The following is a 21,471-nucleotide window of genomic DNA, read 5'->3' on the forward strand; positions in this document are numbered from 1 at the left end:
CTCATGAGGAGACAAGCTGAGAAAACAAGAAGAAGAGATACAAAACAACGTCAAAATGATGTAAACAATTTGCCAAAAAGAAGTTTATGAAATGTTTGGTCTGTATTATTTTCTCAATTGTTATCAAGTGTTTAATTGACAATATAGTTATCTTCAAAGTATGGCTGTCAAAAACATATAATATAAGTAACGCATGTTATTTATCAGCAGTTCAAAGCGCTTTTAACAGAAATTAATATTTCAATCAGGAGAGACGTGATGTATGGAATACATGTTTATTATCGGGTCACATTATATAAATGAAACATAATGATGACAGTTTATAACAAGTGAATGAAATGGTGTTTGGCGATTAGGCCCAGGATTTGTAGGATGTCATTCGGGAAGGGAAGAACCGTTTCCGATGAACCCCCCTGGGTCTAGACACTGGTGGTGGTGATGAGTGGTTAGGTCCGGTTGGAAGGGAGAAGGTTGAGCTTGGCCCTGAGTTGGAAGCAGGAGGCGAAGGGGTGGAGGAGGGTTGCGCGTTGACACCTGGAAGACAGCTGATGGAAAAGGGGAGAGCATATATAGAGGGATTAACAGGTGCGATGATTAGGCTTGTGAATGGAGGGAAGTGATAGGTTAGCTGAGGAGTGGCGCTCCCTATCCTTTAGTGAAGGGAGCGAGTATTGCCATGACGCGCAATACGAAGTGATAGGTCTTCCTGCCTGAACTTGCGCTGAGCTTCATTTCAATCAGGAGAGACGTGATGTATGGAATACATGTTTATTATCGGGTCACATTATATAAATGAACATAATGATGACAGTTTATAACAAGTGAATGAAATGGTGTTTGGCGATTAGGCCCAGGTTTTGTAGGATGTCATTCGGGAAGGGAAGAACCGTTTCCGATGAACCCCCAAAAGAAGTGAAAGTATGAAGTACTGAACGTGATGAAATCTTACCTTGTGGGATGCAGTGGAAATCTATGGATGAAAAGAGAGGTTAATACATGTGGGGATTTAGACGTACTGATGCCTCCTAGGCATCCTCCCTGGAAGTACAGGGCTTCCTGGACGTACAGGGCATCCTGGACATACAGGGCATCCCGGACGTACGGGGCATCCTGGACGTACGGGGCATCCCGGACGTACGGGGCGTCCCGGACGTACGGGGCGTCCCGGACGTACGGGGCTTCCCGGACGTACGGGGCTTCCCGGACGTACGGGGCATCCCGGACGTACAGGGCGTCCCGGACATACAGGGCTTCCCGGACGTACGGGGCATCCCGGACGAACGGGGCATCCTGGACGTACAGGGCATCCCGGACGTACGGGGCAACCTGACTTCGCAGGGACACATTTTATACAGACCCGAAGGTTACAACCTGGACGTACAGGGTTAGACATGCAAGGATAAACATGAGCCGCGGGGCGAATATACGTGCTGATATGCTAAGAACCACCACCAGTTATATGCATACGTACCAATTTGAAGGTTGGAGAGACCTTTGGATAGCCATCGCGGCACTGAGGTTCGGACGAATGTAGGATGAGAAGCGGTTGTTGTAGGGAAGAGGAACAATTACCTTGATTACGGCAGGTTTGCTGCACCTATCCTGAACGAGCCCTGAAATGCTCTTGAGACACCACCACCAGTTATATGCATGTTTACCAGAGGTAAGCTGGAGAGATCTTGGATAGCCGGCACGAGCCGATGCCCGGCGAAGAGGGAGATGTAGACAATGTAATGCGGCTGTTAGCTTGAGTACGATGATGCATGAATATCATACCCTGCTTAACATAAGCCATGTGAGCATGAAACCAATATATGAGTGCAATATGAGCAGCATGAAATAATATTTGCTTAGGTAAATACTGAGACATGACCCATGATATAGGCAGGGCTCAACGCTAACTTTTAAAAGTGGTTGCCAGGCTGGCAACCGGGCATCCGCTTTTGGTTGCCAAAACTGAAAATACGGTTGCCCTTTTTTTTTTAGATACCTTATATTTTAAATAATTAAGATGCTATACAGTTATACATCAACTTAATAATTAACATGTGACACAAGAATGTTCAAATGCTTTACAATAAGTAATTAACGCACTTATTTGAACCTAAGTGGTAGTAAACTTGTCCACCCTCAATTGCTGGTATACAAAATACCAGTAGTGCTGCTGTTGTCCTGTTCTTCATAGATCCCTCACAAATGAATTGAGCAAGTCATCAGTTTCTTGATCATCCGTTGTCTCCCTTTCAAATGTGGGTTGTCTTGACCTTGTGCTGACCCCCACCATAGGCCCTTCAGCATTGAAGTCTTGGATTGTCCAGACTAATACATTTCTAATGTTAAATAAATGAAAACCATTCACAGTTAAACATTTGATATTAATTATTGATGCTGTAAATTACCTTTAATATGTCTAACTATATTTAAAATGTGTTACCTTTTTATAGAAGTGATTATAATTTAATGCAACCATTTCCTATGGTAAAGTTTCGTTTTGCACTTTTATTTTGTTAGTAATAAGATCGGGACTCTTATTTTGAAGGAACTTTTACCGGAAGTGAATGGAAAACATTCCTCTTTGTTTTTCGTTCGGGTTTTACCTTACGCTCCACCAGTTGAATCACTTTGAACATTCATTGGAGAAGTTGAGGTGTTGGCTGAACTTTTTATCACACAGTCGAGCAACTTATTTTTGCTTCGCCATTTTGTTGTAAAACAAACACACGGCACACCGCGCACGCGAGTAAACGCGCATCGCTTTCTGGCTCCGTAATCACGCCAATGCACGTGCAATTTAGGTATCAGGTTCCGACTGGTCACAACAATTAAATATCACTCTTAAAACGAATATGAACATTTATCTATTTTGGGGTGCACGTTTTGCTGTCCTTATTTCTTATGTTAAAAACTGGTTGCCACTGATGGCAACCAAAGTCCAAGAAGTGGTTGACATTTTCCAAATGGTTGCCAATGGCAACCTGGCAACCGTTAGGCCTACTGTCGAGCCCTGATATAGGACTAGCTTAATTAGCAGTTTAATTACGCCACGGTGAGACGTAGATGCTGATGTGCTGGTTGGGTGATTAGACTGTCTTCTATCATCTTACATGAGCTTCTCTTTCTCCCTGAAAGAAACCCCCCAAAACCACGGATGGGCAGCATCCGTGGCTGTGTTGAAGCTTGAAACTGCGGTACTTACTGAGCATTGTGACGGGTAGTAGTTACCCGAACTGCATAACTCCATGCTGTAACGCGTTACACCCGTTACGTATTGCGCCGAGGCTTCGGAGCGTGTGTCGAGTAATCCCCGAATCTTCTTGTGAAGCATGTATCAAGGCTTGTATCGTTTTGGGCCAGTGACGTCATCGATGACAAACGAACCTCGCTGCCTGTCGATACCACGTGACTGCTTCGGGAAGCGATTCGGATCATTTGAACCGTTGAGCCACAACGCTCATACCCATGGATGTATAACAAGAACCATATTACCCCTCCTGTACCCGGGTCCGCCGGTGACACGATGGAATTAAAAGAGCTCAGACCCTCACTTATATAGAGGTCGGAAAATGTCATAAGTATAAATAGATACAAGCATAAATAAATGTAGAAATAAAACATGAATAAATAAATGAATAAATGCAGATTAGATATATCCAGTGTTTTTGGGTAGATTCAGCGTGTGGGCTGTGGCTCAGCTGGAAGCAGCCGACCCACGACCGCAGGGTTCGCTTATAGAAGCTACAGCTAAATTAGATAATGCAGTTAATAAATGTATTCCTGATATGGTTTAGCCTTCTCGGCTACAACATGGTTAAGTTTATGAATAATATTAAGGAATACGAATCCCTCTTTGCAATGTTTACCAGCCTCCTATTGGCTTTTCAATCACAATCGTTCAACTGGAATGAAAACAATAAGGTTAACATGAAAATAGGATTTTATGTTCGTTGTTTAGAGTTATTCTAAGGCTTTACTCATTGGGAACTCGGTATGAGATAGAGCACGACTGTTGAGATTTCCAATTTGCCTGTTTTACACGCTTTGACCAACAGGGGGTTTATGTTCAAATGAAGCCCCTGATGAAGCCTCATGAGATGAACCCTTTGCGAACCAATTGGCTGGAAAGCTTCATAAGGCTTCATCTCGCCATCACTACTTGCTTGCCACCTAAGACGCACTTAGTGACCAGTACTGCTACTGAGCCGGGAGGAGAAGTAGCTTCGATGAGATGTAGCTTGAGCCCTGCCTGCCTGCAAGAGGGGTTGTGGTTGAAGCCGGAAGTGGGTGAAGCTTCGCAAGCGATGAGGGCCCGTTCCGCGTGAAGGCCGGAAGCGCCGCATTGAGCGGCCCTGATGCCAGTGATGCCCTCTCGAGAGACTGAAGGCGTGTGTCAATTGTTTGCCTGAAGTAGCCCATTTCCATTAAGCCGGAGGAACTTCCGTGGAGCCCAGTATCCTTGTCTTTTTCTTCCGCGTCCGGGTTTGCGGGGTGGCCGGCTAGAACCGCTAGCCAACTGGTGAACGCCGCCTGTAGCTTAATCCGCAAGACTGCGGAGCTGATGAATATATACACCTGGAAGACAGCTGATGGAAAAGGGGAGAGCATATATAGAGGGATTAAAAGGTGCGATGATTAGGCTTGTGAATGGAGGGAAGTGATAGGTTAGCTGAGGAGTGGCGCTCCCTATCCTTTAGTGAAGGGAGCGAGTATTGCCATGACGCGCAATACGAAGTGATAGGTCTTCATGCCTGAACTTGCGCTGAGCTTCATATCATTACAAAGCTTTAAATTGTTCAATTATAAAAAAACATATATTATATTTGCTCACATTAAAGATTTAAATGTGACACCTCCAACAATGCAACATACGGTATAATGAAGACATTAAATAATAACAATGGTGTAAAACAAGTGCAACTAAATTAGTGTTGAATAAGGGCTCAAAATCAGAAAATTAATTAACATTTTGTAGTTATTATCCGGACTGACTTTGATTAAATAATTTAACTCAGTTAAAGGGGGAAATAAATTTAATGTAAAGAAAATAGGCATATTTTTTCCAACAATCAGATTTGCTCTCATTCAATGCTGTTGTGCGGAAGAAAAGGTCACGTTCCAAATCATGCAGTACAATCATAAATAAAATAGTGCAGGTCAAAAGTTTCATTACATTTAAAAATTCTTAAATCTGTATAAATATTTGCTAATTCATTTCAGGACTGATGTTGGTTAAAATATTTAACTCAAATAATAATAAAATAAGCTTAACATAAAAAATGTTGAGGCATTTTCTCTATGATAGTGCTTTTTCTTCAACTATTAGGTTTGCTCTCATTCAAGGTTCACATTTAAAAATGAAAGGCTGTTTCCTTCAATAATGCAACATATAGATAAAATTATGTGGACATGGGTGAATAATTCAGAAAATCAATAAATATGTATTAATTATAATCAAGACTGAAGTTGGTTAACACGTTAAATGTTAATGACATATCTTTTGGGCCTTTTTAATGGAAATGTCTTTGCATCATATCAACTTTTTTAGAAGTGATCTAAAATGGTTTAACTCCTTAATTTAAGATTGAAAGGCTTTTGCACAACAGCTACAGATCAGTTGTTTTGTAGAAAAGAAGCCTCAGGATCCACGAACAATGCAACATGCAGTATACTTTAGACTTTTTAAAGCCAAAAGTGCAAGAGACTAAAGAGCCCATGTAATCTTTAGAGATTAGTAGACTAAATATATTTCAAATTCAAAAAGATAAAACTGTATGTAAAAATAAAAACATAAATAATGCAATACGTCAAAAACAGAAGAAAATACAACTTCAATAAACGTCACTAGGTATATATCAATAATGCACTGATACTGATCATTTATATTGTTTAAAATATAAATGTAATATCAGATTAACTCTAGTTATGTTGCATTAAATGTCCCTGTGTGTTACTGAAAAGCAGTTATTAATCATACCTGTAATTTCACATCTGTGGAAATGACTCATATGCTCATTTGCTGTTGAGCATTAAAACATAAAAAAGGTAACAACGTGAACGTTTTTTAAGAATTATAATATTATAGCACAATCATACAATTTGATATTAATGCAACAGACAACATGATATCATATAAATGCCAAAAAACATTAAACTGTTTCAACATAAAGGAGGAAAGAGAACAAATACGTACCAACCTATGGTCATAGAGGGCGAACATACACACTGCAGATCAGATGCGTATCATTTTAATATAAAGAGGGTGGATGTGTGTGTGTGTGTGTGTGTGTGTGTGTGTGTGTGTGTGTGTGTGTGTGTGTGTGTGTGTGTGTGTGTGTGTGTGTGTGTGTGTGTGTGTGTGTGTGTGTGTGTGTGTGTGTGTGTGTGTGTGTGTTACTTGGTAAGATGGTAATTGACTAGTTTTCTGAGAAACTTCAGCTGAAAAAATGACATGGCCTGATTTCTTGATGCTTACTTGTTTTCCACAGCATGCAGTTTTAACCTGATTATCACCTTGTTTCTGGAGGCTGATTAACTGCAGAAGCAACAAGGCTTGAAAAGTGGTTTGAAGGCCAAAGATTCATGAGGGAAGTCATAACACAGGTTTAAATACCCTAATTCTGGGAATTGAAAATAAAAGTGGTTTAAAGGTCAAAGGTGGGTTCGGGTAACAGGAAAACAGGGAACATTTGGATGCAAAATGTTTATTCTCTTGTGCTCGGAAACACACTTTGCAGCAGTGATATTGTTCTTTTTTTATTGTTATAAAGGGTAATGAAGAAAAGACCTGGAAACAGAGACATTTATTATATTTAATTTAAGGATACATTGTCAGTTCAAACCCAGATATTCACTTTAATATGAGATATATGTGAATGTAGCTTTGACAGAATACACAGGAAGGATGTTAAAGACGTGTGATTTTACTAACAGATTAATGTTAAAGAGGTCCTTTTTATGCAAATGTTCAGGTTCATATTTGTATTTAGTGTCTCTACTGTGACAGATCTCCATGCTTTAATGTTCAAAAAGCTCTTTATTTTTCTCATACTGCCTGTGCTGCAGCTCCTCTTTAAAATTATACTATATAACCCACTTCAAGAAATGAAAAGAATAAAATAAAAGCACAACAGGGCATCCTTAATTTGTTCTTATTCTTTCTTTATTAGGATCCCCATTAGCACTAGCATGAGCATTGGCTATTCTTCCTGAGGCCTGTACTACGAAGCCGGATTTTTTCTTAGCGAGCTAACTTCAGGGAAAACTCCGGTTTCCGGTCCTACGACGCTGGTTCTCTTCTTACCGGGCTAGATCTCCATCGTAACTTACGCTGAACGGCTAACCTGCTCCGGAGCAGGTTTGGTTGCAGGCTAAGAGCTCAACTCAGTGAAAGCACCGCCTGCTGACCAATCAGAGCTCCGTGTGCGGAGTTCAAGTCATATTACAGGATAGAGGAAATATAGAAAAACTGCAATTGCAGGAAAGGCGGCCGGCAAAAATCACCGACTGTGTGAACGTGAACATTAATAGAATATCACCTCCCATCTTCAGAGCAATCTGACTATTATAACATTAGCGTTAAGAAAGCTTACTTAAATATCTGCCACAACATAAGTAACCGGATCAAAGTAACATTAAGTACAGTCCGCGGCTCTGTGAGTGCAGACGTCGATGTGTCCCATTATCATTCATATCACATCATAATGTATCATATATTTCTTTATCTGAGTCAGCTTCTTGAACCGTATCTGGCCGTGCAACATTCACAGTGTCACATACTGTATACAGAAATATTATTATAAGCAACACATTAAGTTGACGAAACATTCGAGTCAAATGTAATTAAAGTGGGATCCACTCGTGTCTTAGACAGGGCAGTGATATCATAAACCTGTTATGATTATTACATTGCAGTTAGCTGACGCTTTTATCCAAGTAATATAAGGCAAGGCAAGGTAATTTATTTGTATAGTACAATTCATACAGTGATGCAATTCAAAGTGCTTTACAGGATCAAATAGATAAAACACAATACATATTTACGATGGTCAAAGTGAGAAGAAATACAAAAACACACAAAATAATTAAAAGAAAGAAAACCATGTTTAACAGTTCAAAAATTAGAAATTTTTAATTTTAAAAGCCATGTTAAAAAGAAATGTTTTTAGACCTGATTTAAATGATTCTAAAGTGGTAGCCATTCTCAGATGTTCTGGGAGTTTGTTCCATGCATTAAGAGCATAGATCAGGGGTACTCAAATACAAATCTTAAAGGTCCAACATTTTGTTTTCAATAAGACAAAGGTCCGTTTATTACGGTCTTTCAAACTTTTAAACAATTACAACAAGATTCTTAACACGAGGTTGCAAAAACAAAAATAATCTGTATGCAGCAGTTTTCATTGTGTCTGTGCTTGATCCCTCAGAGTCGCAGTGTAAGAGCTGCAGTTATGAATAAAGGCAGCTGCACCCTCTTTCATTCAGCATTCCCATTATTGCTTTATAAATGTCTAACCCCCTTCTGTGTCCACTGAGGTTCATCAGGCCCAACACATCCTCAACAAACTCCCCCTTTGCCTCATCATAAAAACTCACAACTGAGCAATGTCAGTGGTGTCAGTGGACTCATCCACAGCTAAGGAAATGCACTGTGCTTTTCTTATTCCATCACAAAGTTGATGAATCAAATCACCAGCCAGTGTTTATGTTCTTCTGGTTGCTGTGGAATCTGAGAGGGGGATTTGCTTGACCTGTTATTTCCTCTTTTAGTTTGCCTTCAAACATGGCCTCCATCACTTCAGTCATGCATTATTTTATACTTCAGTTATGATCCAGTGGAGAGTCCTTACCTGCTGGCCTAGTTCAATCAAAGTGGTTACTTTTTTTTGGCTGGGCAGTTTTGCACACCGTCTTATTTAACTTTCTCAGGACTTAAAACTTTTTTGGGGGGCAGACCCCCACAAAGAAAAACATATATTTACACACGTAAGGTCATCATCTTAACAGTTTTGTTTGCTCATCCGTGAGCAGAGCATCACGTTGACATGTCTATTACAGCTGAATGCGGCGATTACCATCTTGTTCAGCAAAACGCCTCACAAACTGATTAAGATCAACAGCTTTAGTGCGTTTTGATTCAATGCTGAGTACAGCCAACCTGACAGGCTCTTCTCTGTCATTGTAGACCGCACCTCATTCCTTCATTACTTTGGTCCGAATGCTTCTCGTTTTGCGCCGTACCGTTCAAGTGAAATCGCCGCCTATCATATTTCCACGCTCGCGCCAGGGCCGGGGGAGTGGTTACAAGATGTACGTCTAGTGCTGCATTCACTTGCACTCGGACATTAGAGACTTTCTTTCATAAATGTCCGATGAGCCACAACTTTTCTTTTCAAAACAAAGCTGCCAACTGGGGTGGCAGCTGGGGTGGCAAGGCCTATTTTGAGGGTAGAAGTTGCCCCCCCATGCCACCCCAGTAGGTGAAACTAGGCTACTAGCTACAGTACAGATGCAACTAGATGAGCTGTTAACTCTCGCTCTGGCTTTTTTGTTTAAACACACGCATTTTTCCCACCCGCATTCCGCGAAGACCCGCCCTACCGTTCCTCTGATTCGCAGACTGTTGGTGGGGGGAAAAAACGCTCACGCTGAATGTGATTGGACCAATGCGTTGACAGACACACACAGACAGTGGAACAGTCGGACATGCAGAGCGCTGTTTGTTGTTGGACATAGCGGACATTTTTTGACTCGTTGCGTTGTGGCGATGTCTCGCAGATAACACATATGAAAAGTGTAATTTGCTCAGAGTCCAGAGACAGTTGTGGTTCGGTCCGGATCCGGACCGGAGTCCGGACTTTGAGGATGCCTGGCATAGATGCACGCTTTCATCTCACAAATGGTACAGTGAGCTAGCCTGCGCCTGAAGACCTAAGGGGTCAGCTGGGTTCGTACCGCTGAAGGAGGTCCTTGATATACTTGGGTCCTAGCCCGTTTAGTGCTTTATATGTGTGCAATAAAATCTTAAAATCTATTCTCTCACTTACTGGAAACCAATGCAACGATCTCTGCACTGGAGTGATGTGATCTGTTTTCTTTGTCCGGGTTAAGATTCTGGCAGCAGCATTTTGAATTAGTTGGAGTTTACGGAGTGATTTTTTTTGTGAGGCCTGTGAAGATGCTGTTGCAGTAGTCAAGCTTGCTAAAGACAAATGCATGGACACGTTTTTCAAGGTCTTTCTTGGACATAAGGTCCTTAATACGCGAGATATTTTTTGGATGGTAGTAGGCTGATCCGTTGATTGCCCTGATGTGGCTGTTAAAATTTACGTCAGAGTCTAACATTATACCTAAGTTTCTTGCTTGACTTTTCGGTTTGAGTAATAGTGATTCCAGGTGTGCAGAGACTTTAATTCTCTCTTCTTTGGTTCCAAAAACAATTACTTCAGTTTTTTTGTGTTCAGCTGTAAGAAATTACGGCACATCCAGTCATGTATTTGTTTTAGACATGTGATCAATAAATCACTAGGACCGTATTCATCTATGGAAAGTGAAATGTAGATTTGGGTGTCATCCGCGTAATTATGATATGAAATGTTGTTATTTCTAATTATTAGAGCAAGTGGCAGCATGTACAAATTGAATAGAAGGGGCCCGAGGATAGACCCCTGGGGAACTCCACATGTCATTTTGGTTCTGTCCGATTTACAGCTACCAATTGAAACAAAATACTCTCGGTTTTCAACATAGGATTTAAACCATTTTAGGACAGTGCCAGACAGACCCACCCATTTCTCTAGTCTTTCTATTAAAATAGTGTGATCTGCAGTGTCAAGCGCCGCACTGAGGTCCAATAGAACTAAAACTGTGGATTTCCCACAGTCAGTATTACAATGAATGTCATTTAAAATCTTTAATAAAACCGTCTCTGTTACGATCACTGTTTTGATCGCGGAAAGAGGTAGGATCCAAAATGCAGACTACAAAAAGATAAAGCTCTATAAACAAAAGCAAGCTTTATTCTTAAAAAGCCGATCAACAAAAAACATGGCAAGGATAATCCATAGGTCACACGAGGAACATAACATACCCAAAAGACGATCGTGACCAACATGAAGGGAGACAGGAAAAACAAACAATGAACCAACAGGGGAACACAGGAAGAGACAAGACTAAATACAGGGAGGGGTAATCACGAGAGGAGAAACAGCCGGGCAGGGGAGGCAGAAACACAAGGGCAACAGGTGAACACATTTAGACAATCAGACACACCAGGGAAACTAACGACAGGGAGGAAAACACAGGGAGAAGGACCAGACAAGATACAAGGAGGAAAACATGAAACAGGGAGAACAGAACAGTAAAATAAACCCAAACCTAGACATACAAGACTAAAAACGTGATTTAACATAATAATTGTGACAGTCTCTGTGCTATGACGAGACCCAAAACCAGATTGGAAGGTGTCTAAAATGTTATTAGAGGTCAAAAAACTGTTAAGTTGAAGGTAGACAACCTTTTCAATGATTTTGCTTAAAAATTGTAAATTTGTACGCATTCAAGCACTTTATCTTTTACCAGCTGTATTCACCTTGCAGGTACAACTATGTGGCTTTTATCCTGGATAAAGTGTTGAAGTCATGGATGCTTAAAATGTAACGTCTTCATATTTGTTGAATATTATAGTTGACTTTTCATTCAGGAAGTATGACGCTGCGCTGTCAGTATGCTTCTCCATGTTTGTGATTGGTCAAATGTTGCTAACCCCACCCCTTTCATGTGAACGCGCACTCAGCCGGAGCGAGAAACCCTGGCTTGAGTTACCGAGTTGATAACCAGCGTCGTAGGACTGCTTAGCGAGAGCGCTTTGTTTTGGATTAGGTAAGCCGGGTAACTCAAACATATCCAGGTTATGTTGAACTGGCTTCGTAGTACAGGCCTCCGGGGTTGTCACACACACAAAACATACATAAACATACATAAAACAAAACTAATTGATTCATGGTTGTTTGTGTATGGAACAAACTAAATATCTCCTCAGATACTTCCTGAACATCGTGTCTCTCAACCCGTAAACCAGCGGACTGATGAGTCGAGGCAGAACATGGATGAGTATTGTAAAGATGAAGCGAATGTTCACCTCTCCTCTGGGGAAAACAAAAGTGAGGCCCTCTACAGCTATATGGAAAATGTATGATAGCATGCAGAGAAGCAGCTGGAATCCGTGCAAAAGAACCGTGTTTCTCGCCTTTTTACTTTCTGCCGCCTTCGCTGCGCAGATTATCCGGAAGTACGTGTAAAAAAGAGTGAGCCAAATTATCACCAGACACACGATGTTGGACACGTCTCGCCTCTCTTTAAGAATGGGGTTTCTGAAGACATTTGCACTGAGACAAAACATCCTGGAGCGAAAGAAGTCCAGGGACTCTGTGGCCAAAGCGTAGAAAATATCCGGAAGAACGGTGAGGAGTCCGATCAGCCACATGAGGCCGATAACGGCGTATGTTTTTCGCACCGTGCAGATGAGGGAGTGTCTGAGAGGGAAGCACACGGCGATGTAACACTCCACCGCCATCACAGCCAGCGTGAACGGGTTGTTGGCGGTGGATAATAGGCCAATGCTAAGCAGGAACATGCAGAAGGAGATGTTGAGCGTGTAGACGATGTAACTCAGGACCATGATCAGAGTGAAGATGGTGAGCAGGATCATGTCGTTCAGAACCAGGTGGATGTACAGGATGTAGCGAGGGTTCATGTTGAAAACCTGCAGGAGAAGAGAAAAATTATCTATAATTTATCAAACGGACAAGTCAAATCAAGCAATCTGATTGGTTCTTAGCCGTGATATACTGAGTGTATACCACGGGTAGAATTGTAAGTTACTTTTCACAACAAATCAGTGTCCCTCCACGTCTCAGAAAAACAGTATACAGTTGGGCTGAAAAGCAAACTGCTTGCAATTTGCTTTTCAAACTGGAACAAGAAAGCAGCGGAGAAGTAACGGGGCAGAAGCCCTCCTTTTTACGCAGCGGTCCAGACATAGACATCAAACGGCAAAATATGTTCAGTGTGCAGTTCCTTTGGCATTAGGGCAGGGATATCTAGATACATTCCAAGATTTGACATTATGAATTTTGCTACTTTTAAAGCAAGCAGTGATGTTTTCAAATCTGTAATCAAAGAGGTCCACAAAAACGCTATCGACCAATCAGATTGCTTGATTTGACTTGTCCGTTTTATTAATATATTTACATTTCTTCCGTTAAGAAACAAACTTACAAAGCATAAGATGGAAACATTTAAAATTAACTTCGACCTCCGGGGGGGTCTTACTATGAGGGAGTGGATTGAGGAGTGCCTATCTCCAGAAAAAATGCACCTAAACGACGACATGCAGAGCTACGTGAGGAGCAGGTAGACCAACTGGAAAAGTAGCACCATTCAAAAGCTTTCTGATGCGGGTCTTGAAACAAAGCAGAGAAATGATGACCGTTGGTGGCCACAGGTGCGAAAGCTCTCTAAAGCCGAATCTCGGGGACCGGAGAAAGTGGAGCAATATTCTCGCCACGCCAAGCAACAGCCTGTACAACCTCAACCTATACAAGTGACCATGTAAGCCATGCTACTGATGCTGGACAGTTTTTCAGTGGGTGCACAATAAACAGCAACATACACATTAATGTAAATAAAGAGCCAAACAATGGATCAACGCTCTCTGTCTATTATGTTCGCTAGCTTTTAGTGTTGTTGCATAGCAACCACCTCGCACTATGTTTCGTGCAGAAGGCAACGGAGGGACTATTTTATTTTGAACATCATTATTTACCAATAAAAACTATTTAAATTAGATTGTGTATTCTTCTTTCATATTGCCACACTTGGTAATCGTTTTATAAAAGCAATAGCTTGCTTCAGGCCGTGATATATGCTCATTATATCACAGCTAAGTGGGGTTGTTCGGACCTTCGCTTCGCGTCGGGCCGAACCACGCCCCTTAGCTGTGATATAATGAGCATATACCACGGCCTGTCGTGATTAAATATACTATATAATCAAGTGTTAAATCAGAATTTAGTTCCACCTGGAGTGAATTCACAAGCCACCCCAAGCCGAGTCATTCAAACTAGCTGCATCTTGTACTCAAGTACAAGACCTGAGTAGGCCTACTTCTACTTTTATTCAAGTACAAGATCTGAGTTCTTCTACTTTTACTCAAGTACAAGACCTACTTCTACTTTTACTCAAGTACAAGATCTGAGTACTTCTACTTTTACTCAAGAACAAGATCTGAGTACTTCTCCCACCTCTGCTGAAGTTGCTATATTGTTATAATAAAGCTCCTTATAAAGACATAGCAACATTGCTATTTTTCTAATTACAAAAGCTCCAAACAACGCATTTTAAACATCCATTCACAAGTGTTAAGTGGATGTACCTGGTGTTTCCTGAAGGTATGCACCAGCGTGCCATTGATGAAGTTGATGAAGATGCAGAGAACCACGGTGACAACATTCTTGATTATCGCCACGTTCAAACTGTCCCGGTACACGACGGTGGTGAAATTACTCATCAGGAGACAAGCTGAGAAAACAACAAGAAGAGATACAAAACAATGTCAAAATGATGCAAACATAATGGACAAAAAGTTCTACAAATGGAAATAAAACAACAAAATAGGCAATTAACTAAGAACTGCAAAACAACTACAAAAACAGCAAAACATTTGGCCAAAAAGAAGTTTATGAAATGTTGGGTCTGCATATTTTCCCAATTGTTATCAAATGTTTAATTGACAATATAGTGATCTTCAAAGTATGGCTATCAAAAAACATATAATATAAGTAACGCATGTTATTTATCAGCAGTTCAAAGCGCTTTTACCAGAAATTAATATATCATTACAAAGCTTTAAATTGTTCAATTATAAAAAAACATATATTATATTTGCTCACATTAAAGATTTAAATTTGACACCTCCAACAATGCAACATACGGTATAATGAAGACATTAAATAATAACAATGGTGTAAAACAAGTGCAACTAAATTAGTGTTGAATAAGGGCTCAAATCCAACAATCAGATTTGCTCTCATTCAATGCTGTTGTGCGGAAGAAAAGGTCACGTTCCAAATCATGCAGTATAATCATAAATAAAATAGTGCAGGTCAAATGTTTCATAACTTTTTTAAATTCTTAAATCTGTATAAATATTTGCTAATTAATTTCAGGACTGATGTTGGTTAAAATATTTAACTCAAATAATAATAAAGTAAGCTTAACATAAAAAATGTCACATTTAAAAATGAAAGGCTGTTTCCTTCAATCATGCAACATATAGATAAAATAATGTGGACATGGGTGAATAATTCAGAAAATCAATAAATATGTATTAATTATAATCAAGACTGAAGTTGGTTAACACGTTAAATGTTAATGACATATCTTTTGGGCCTTTTTAATGGAAATGTCTTTGCATCATAGCAACTTTTTTAGAAGTGATCTAAAATGGTTTAACTCCTTAATTTAAGATTTAAAGGCTTTTGCACAACAGCTACAGATCAGTTGTTTTGTAGAAAAGAAGCCTCAGGATCCACGAACAATGCAACATGCAGTATACTTTAGACTTTTTAAAGCCAAAAGTGCAAGAGACTAAAGAGCCCATGTAATCTGCAGGGATTAGCAGACTAAATATATTTTAAATTCAAAAAGATAAAACTGTATGTAAAAATAAAAACATAAATAATGCAATACGTCAAAAACAGAAGAAAATACAACTTCAATAAACGTCACTAGGTATATATCAATAATGCACTGATACTGATCATTTATATTGTTTAAAATATAAATGTAATATCAGATTAACTCTAGTTATGTTGCATTAAATGTCCCTGTGTGTTACTGAAAAGCAATTATTAATCATACCTGTAGTTTCACATCTGTGGAAATGACTCATATTCTCATTTGCTGTTGAGCATTAAAACAGAAAAAAGGTAACAACGTGGACGTTTTTGAAGAATTATAATATTATAGCACAATCATACAATTTGATATTAATGCAACAGACAACATGATATCATATAAATGCCAAAAAAACATTAAACTGTTGCAACATAAAGGAGGAAAGAGAAGAAATACGTACCAACCTATGGTCATAGAGGGCGAACATACACACTGCAGATCAGATGCGTATCATTTTAATATAAAGAGGGTGGATGTGTGTGTGTGTGTGTGTGTGTGTGTGTGTGTGTGTGTGTGTGTGTGTGTGTGTGTGTGTGTGTGTGTGTGTGTGTGTGTGTGTGTGTGTGTGTGTGTGTGTGTGTGTGTGTGTGTGTGTGTGTGTGTGTGTGTGTGTGTGTGTGTGTGTGTGTGTGTGTGTGTGTGTGTGTGTGTGTGTGTGTGTGTGTGGGTGGGTGTGTGTACACTGCCCTTCATGATGTTATGTGTTTGCAGTTGTTTACTTGGTAAGATGGTAATTAACTAGTTTTTTAAGAAACTTCAGCTGAAAAAATCCCAAGGCCTAATTTCTTGATGCTTACTTTCACTGTTTCTGGAGGCTGATTAAATGCAGAAGCAACAAAGCTTGAAAAGTGGTTTGAAGGCCAAAGATTCATGAGGGGACTCTTAAAACAGGTTTAAATATCCTAATTCTGGGAATTGAAAAGAAAAGTGGCTTAAAGGTCAAAGGCGGGTTCGGGTAACAGGAAAAGAGGAAAATGTGCTGTTTGGAGATTCAAAATGGATGAAAGGAATATAAAAAGGTTAGAAAAGTGTCAAAAGAACTATAATTTCACGGGAAGACTAGGGGTAGAGGAATGTTAGAATTTGGCTAGGGTATTTCCAAATATTACATTACATGTGATTTGTTAGACGCTTTTATCCAAAGCTACTTACATACTCAATACAGTGGGCAATCCCCACAGGAGGGTTAGGGTTAGGGTTACATAACGACATGCTGACTGCAGTGGGGTTTGAACCTGATCCGAACACCAACTCACTAATCCACTGCGCAATACGCCTCCCAAATATCTGGAACAAACTCCCAGAAACCTGCAGGTCCGCTGTAACTCTGACTACTTTTAAATCCTGGCGGAAAACTTTCTTTTTGCCGCTGCTTCTAATTGAACTATTCATATCTTACACTGCACTGTAACTTTTAGTCATTGGTCACCGGCTTGGTCTTCAATATCAGGATGCATGTATTTATTATCCTTGCAAGAATGGAAGTAGTCATCACACACAGGGCTGCGTGGGACAAATAGTTCCCAGAACAGTGTCCTTCAGATGCTTATAGAGTGGGCGTTACAGTCAACAAGATGGAGGAATACTGGTTCAAAGCAGTATTCTGACATTAGTTCAGATTAGCTAAGGCCTGCGTAAGCAATAAACATGACGGTCATATGTCTGTCTCTCTAGGGGCTCTGTCATCATGCCAATCTGAGGATCATAGCTATCATAACTTCAACACAGTGTCTCATGAGCGTCATCCATGTAGTCAGACATCCGGCTACATACACAGCTACGTCGGGCCTCTGTTATCCTGTGCTACTCTGATATAGAAGGAACATTCATGTACCTGTGTTATTCATGTTTCCTTATCTTTGCTTTTTAATGTTTCTAATGTGTTTCATTCTCTTAATGTGTTTCATTGTTGTAAAGCACTTTGAATTGCCTTGTGTTGAAAAGTGTAAATAAATAAACTTGCCTTGCCTTCCCTTGATTCTCTAATAATCAGGCCATGGTTTGATGCTTGCTTTTTGTAACTGAACACAACTGATACTTTTTCAAATGCTGCCTAAACGTCGTGTCTCGCAGCCCGTACACGATGGGACTGACAAACCTGGGGAGGATCTGCACGATGATATAACTCATGAAGAGAGCATGTGTAAAGTGTTGAGGGAACCAGTTGTACAGAGCCTTGTTAATCGTATGTGAGACGTACGTTAGCATGCACAGCAGCAGCTGAAAGCCATGGAGCAGGATTGTATTTCTGGCTTTCTTTGCATCTCCGTTACCCGATTTAGCCGATTCAGCAGCTAGAAAGATCTTAAAGTAAGTGAAAAGGAGAGTGAGCCAGACAAAGATCAGGTATATTATGTAGGAGACATCCCGCTTTTCAAGGATCACAGGGTGTCGGAACAGGTTGTCCTTACTACAGACAATGGTGGAGTAAAACAGCTCTATGGGCTCTGTAGCCAGAATAATAAACACATCTGGCATCGTTACGACTGCACTCAAAGTCCACATCCAACCAATCAGAATGTAAATCCTTTGAATTGTGCATAGCTCAGCGTGCCTCAGAGGTAAACAGATAGCGATGAAGCACTCCACCGCCATCACAGCCAGATTTATCGGGGTGTTGAGTGTGGTGAAGACAGAGCAGAGGATGATGAAGCAGCATAAAGACACATTGATTTTGTAGAAGACGTAGCTGAAGACGAAGAGGCTGATGGTGGAGGTCAGCTGGATCATGTCGTTCACCACCAGGTGGATGAAGAGGATGTAGCGGGGGTTGATGTAGAATATCTGCGGGAAAAGAGATTTAAGCGGACTTGTTTCTGTCGTGCAGTGATGAAGGTAGATGAAATACTGTTACTTTAATTCACCTATAATGAAAGTGAACAATTCAAACTAACACAGGTTTCAGAAGTAAGTGCATTTGTAGTTTTGGTCAAAATGTATTTGCAATAGTGAGAAAAATGTAATAAGAAAGACATAAGAAATGACGGTATGAATACCTTTTGTTAGAAACACTAACATCTCATTAGAAAGTCTGTGTGGAAATTGTTGAAGATGAATAGTCTGGTTGTCGTACAGTATATACAATGAAGGCAATCTTTTAAAAAAAAGGATAAATAATGAAACCGACAAATGTACATATACTTACATTTTAATTTGAATAATTTAACATTTTTTATTTCAATGTATTGAATTTAAAACATTTCAAAAACATTAATTAAAATATTTTATGATGATTTTAATGTTGTTGTGTACAGGAGAGGATTAGAGCCAAATGACACGTATTATTTGTGTTTAAAGCCAACAGAGGTGACAGTAATCATGAATATGATACAAAACACATTATAATACAGCAAGAAAGCTTGATTCTGAAATGGGGGTACGCGGACCCCTGGGGGTACGTTGGGGTACTGCAGGGGGTACGTGAGATTTCAACAAAAAAGGTTAATTAAAAAAATATCATGCATGATTAAAAAAATTATCTTAGTACAATAAGTTAAATAGAAAACACAATTTTATATAAAATATTCCTAGAACCACCAAGGGGGTCCTCATATAAACATGTCAAATGTGTGTATTGTATTTTATAGTTTTTCACAATATATCATTTTGCTCATTGGTTTGTTAAACATATTACTTAAATTGAAAAACTCCTTGGAAAAATCTGTTTTATAAAAATGTTATGCTATTTTTTTTCATGCATGAAGATGAAAATATCCTTAGTTTGTTGTAATGCATGCACGAAGGAGTTCATAAATCACACACTAAGGGAACATCACTATATTGTAATTATTTATATAGGCTTTTTCGATCAAAAATGTTCGGGGTCGGTCAGGGGGTACTTGGCTGAGAAAATGCTTCAAAGGGGGAACACTACTGAAAAAAGTTTGAGAAGCACTGGTTTAGTGTATAATGAATTCAGTATAAGATAAGATAGGACTTTATTTATCCCGAAGGAAATTGTTGTGCCAGAGTAACAACAATACAATAAACACAGCAGCATAATAGTACAAATGTACACTAACAGTGCAGTAAAAAGAGCATTTAAATAACTACAGGAAACATCATTAATGTAAATATCACCAGTATTTTAGTAAAATAAAACGTAGTGGCAGATAATTGCACGTTATCATAGCATATTATTAACAATAAAAATATTGCAATGATATAGCAGCGAGTGTATTGTATTGAGTGTATAAATATTTATAAAAACAAGCAAACAGAGGTTAGAATAATAATCAATATGATAGAAAACATAATAATAAATATTACTTTCCTTGCACTATTTCTATTCTAATTTATTTCCTTGCACTATTTGAACTGTTTCTATCAGTTTCATTGTGTTGCGCTGTTGGAGGAGCTAAGATTGTAACTGATATTTCTACACTGTATGAACACATGACGATAAAAGCCTTAAATCTTTGAAAATGTAGATAACTCGTACCTGGTGTTTCCTGAAGGTGTGTATCAGAGTACCGTTGATGTAGTTGATGATTAGGCCCAGTGCCACGACAATCACATTTTTAGCCACAGCCGTACTGAAGGAGTCTCGACTTCTCCCAACAATCGACACATTAAGAAAGCCAAGAGACGAGGAATTCATTTTGAGGATCCTGTGCCAAAAGTGAACAATTCAAACTAACACAGGGGATTCATAAGTAGGGCATTTGTAGAAAATGAAAATGACTTTGCATAGTGGGAGAAATGTAATAACAAAGGCATACAAGATGACAGTCAATTCAAACATTTAATGGTATTTAATTTAATCTATAACTTCAACTAATAATCATAATCATCACATTATTAAGGAGAGCTTTTGTTACATTTGAGCAGACTTGACTGAAGATAGAACATGTTTTTCTTATGTTTATGCAAATGTGAAGTTCAATGCTTTCTTGGGCCTACCTTTTTTTTTTTTTTACCAACAGCAACTACTTGGTTATGCACAGAGAATAAAGTGAATCTACAATCAATCAACAGATCCTTTATTCTTTTTCATAGGAAACACATTTGCACGGGTCTTAAATATTTCACAAATGACATATTTCATATCAATACTAGGTCACATATGAAGTATAGTCGATAACCTGTTTCAAAATGAGACTGCCACACTTTTACATTAAGCATCCGATCATTTAGGAGAAAGTTAAAGGTTTTACTAAATGCAACATAAATGAATAAAGAGTTATAAATATATGGATTACAAACAATATAGCATTTAGTTTTTTAGATGAGCTATCATTTTCTTTTAAAAAGCACATTAACAGTTTCCTTTCAATTGTATTTTTTGCAGAAGAAGCCCAGAGCCGGACTATAATATGTTAACACAGTTCAAAAGGATTGCAGTTCAATAAACAACACAATAATAATATATGAACCGTGTGAGAGCATTAATGACCTCCTTACCTCAGCTTGTGACTCCACCTCGATCAGAAGTGAAGGAGCCTGAGATCTGTTTCATGGTTTTATATAAAGCAAGAGGGTCATAGACAGATTATTGGACCACGAGCTGCCAGTCAGAGGAGAACACCCTCTTACATCAGTGAAGCTTAACTCTAGTTGTATGGAAAAAGTACTGATTCAACTTTTACTTAAAGTGGACCTATCATGCTATATTTGAATAATATAGTGTAGGACCATACCTATATAAGGCTTATTTATACTTTTTATTTTTCAAATACCAAACAGATCATGCATTTTAGCCCTTCCTCATTTCGCTCAATTGAACACTGTCTTTGCATG

At 39.3% G+C, this 21,471-nt stretch overlaps 2 protein-coding genes across 2 annotated transcripts; both read right to left on the reverse strand.

Moving 5' to 3' along the window:
- Positions 1-11,992: 11,992 nt before the first annotated feature.
- On the reverse strand, positions 11,993-14,551 carry LOC307038941 (odorant receptor 131-2-like; the record flags this gene model as incomplete). Its single annotated transcript, XM_079680613.1, has 2 exons — positions 14,429-14,551; positions 11,993-12,757 (listed from the first exon to the last, which is right to left on the reverse strand). Exon 2 carries the CDS (start codon positions 12,746-12,748, stop codon positions 11,993-11,995), a length of 756 nt encoding a protein of 251 aa, XP_079536739.1. The 5' UTR covers positions 12,749-12,757; positions 14,429-14,551.
- A 3,170-nt stretch (positions 14,552-17,721) lies between these two features.
- LOC307038942 (odorant receptor 131-2-like) lies at positions 17,722-20,332 on the reverse strand (the record flags this gene model as incomplete). The annotated part of the gene is made up of 2 exons (XM_079680614.1): positions 17,722-18,516; positions 20,174-20,332. 2 exons carry the CDS (start codon positions 20,330-20,332, stop codon positions 17,722-17,724), a joined length of 954 nt encoding a protein of 317 aa, XP_079536740.1.
- Positions 20,333-21,471: the final 1,139 nt, after the last annotated feature.

The sequence above is a fragment of the Notothenia rossii genome, assembly GCF_949606895.1.
Source record: "Notothenia rossii genome assembly, chromosome: 5".
Classification (NCBI taxonomy): Eukaryota; Metazoa; Chordata; class Actinopteri; order Perciformes; family Nototheniidae; genus Notothenia; species Notothenia rossii.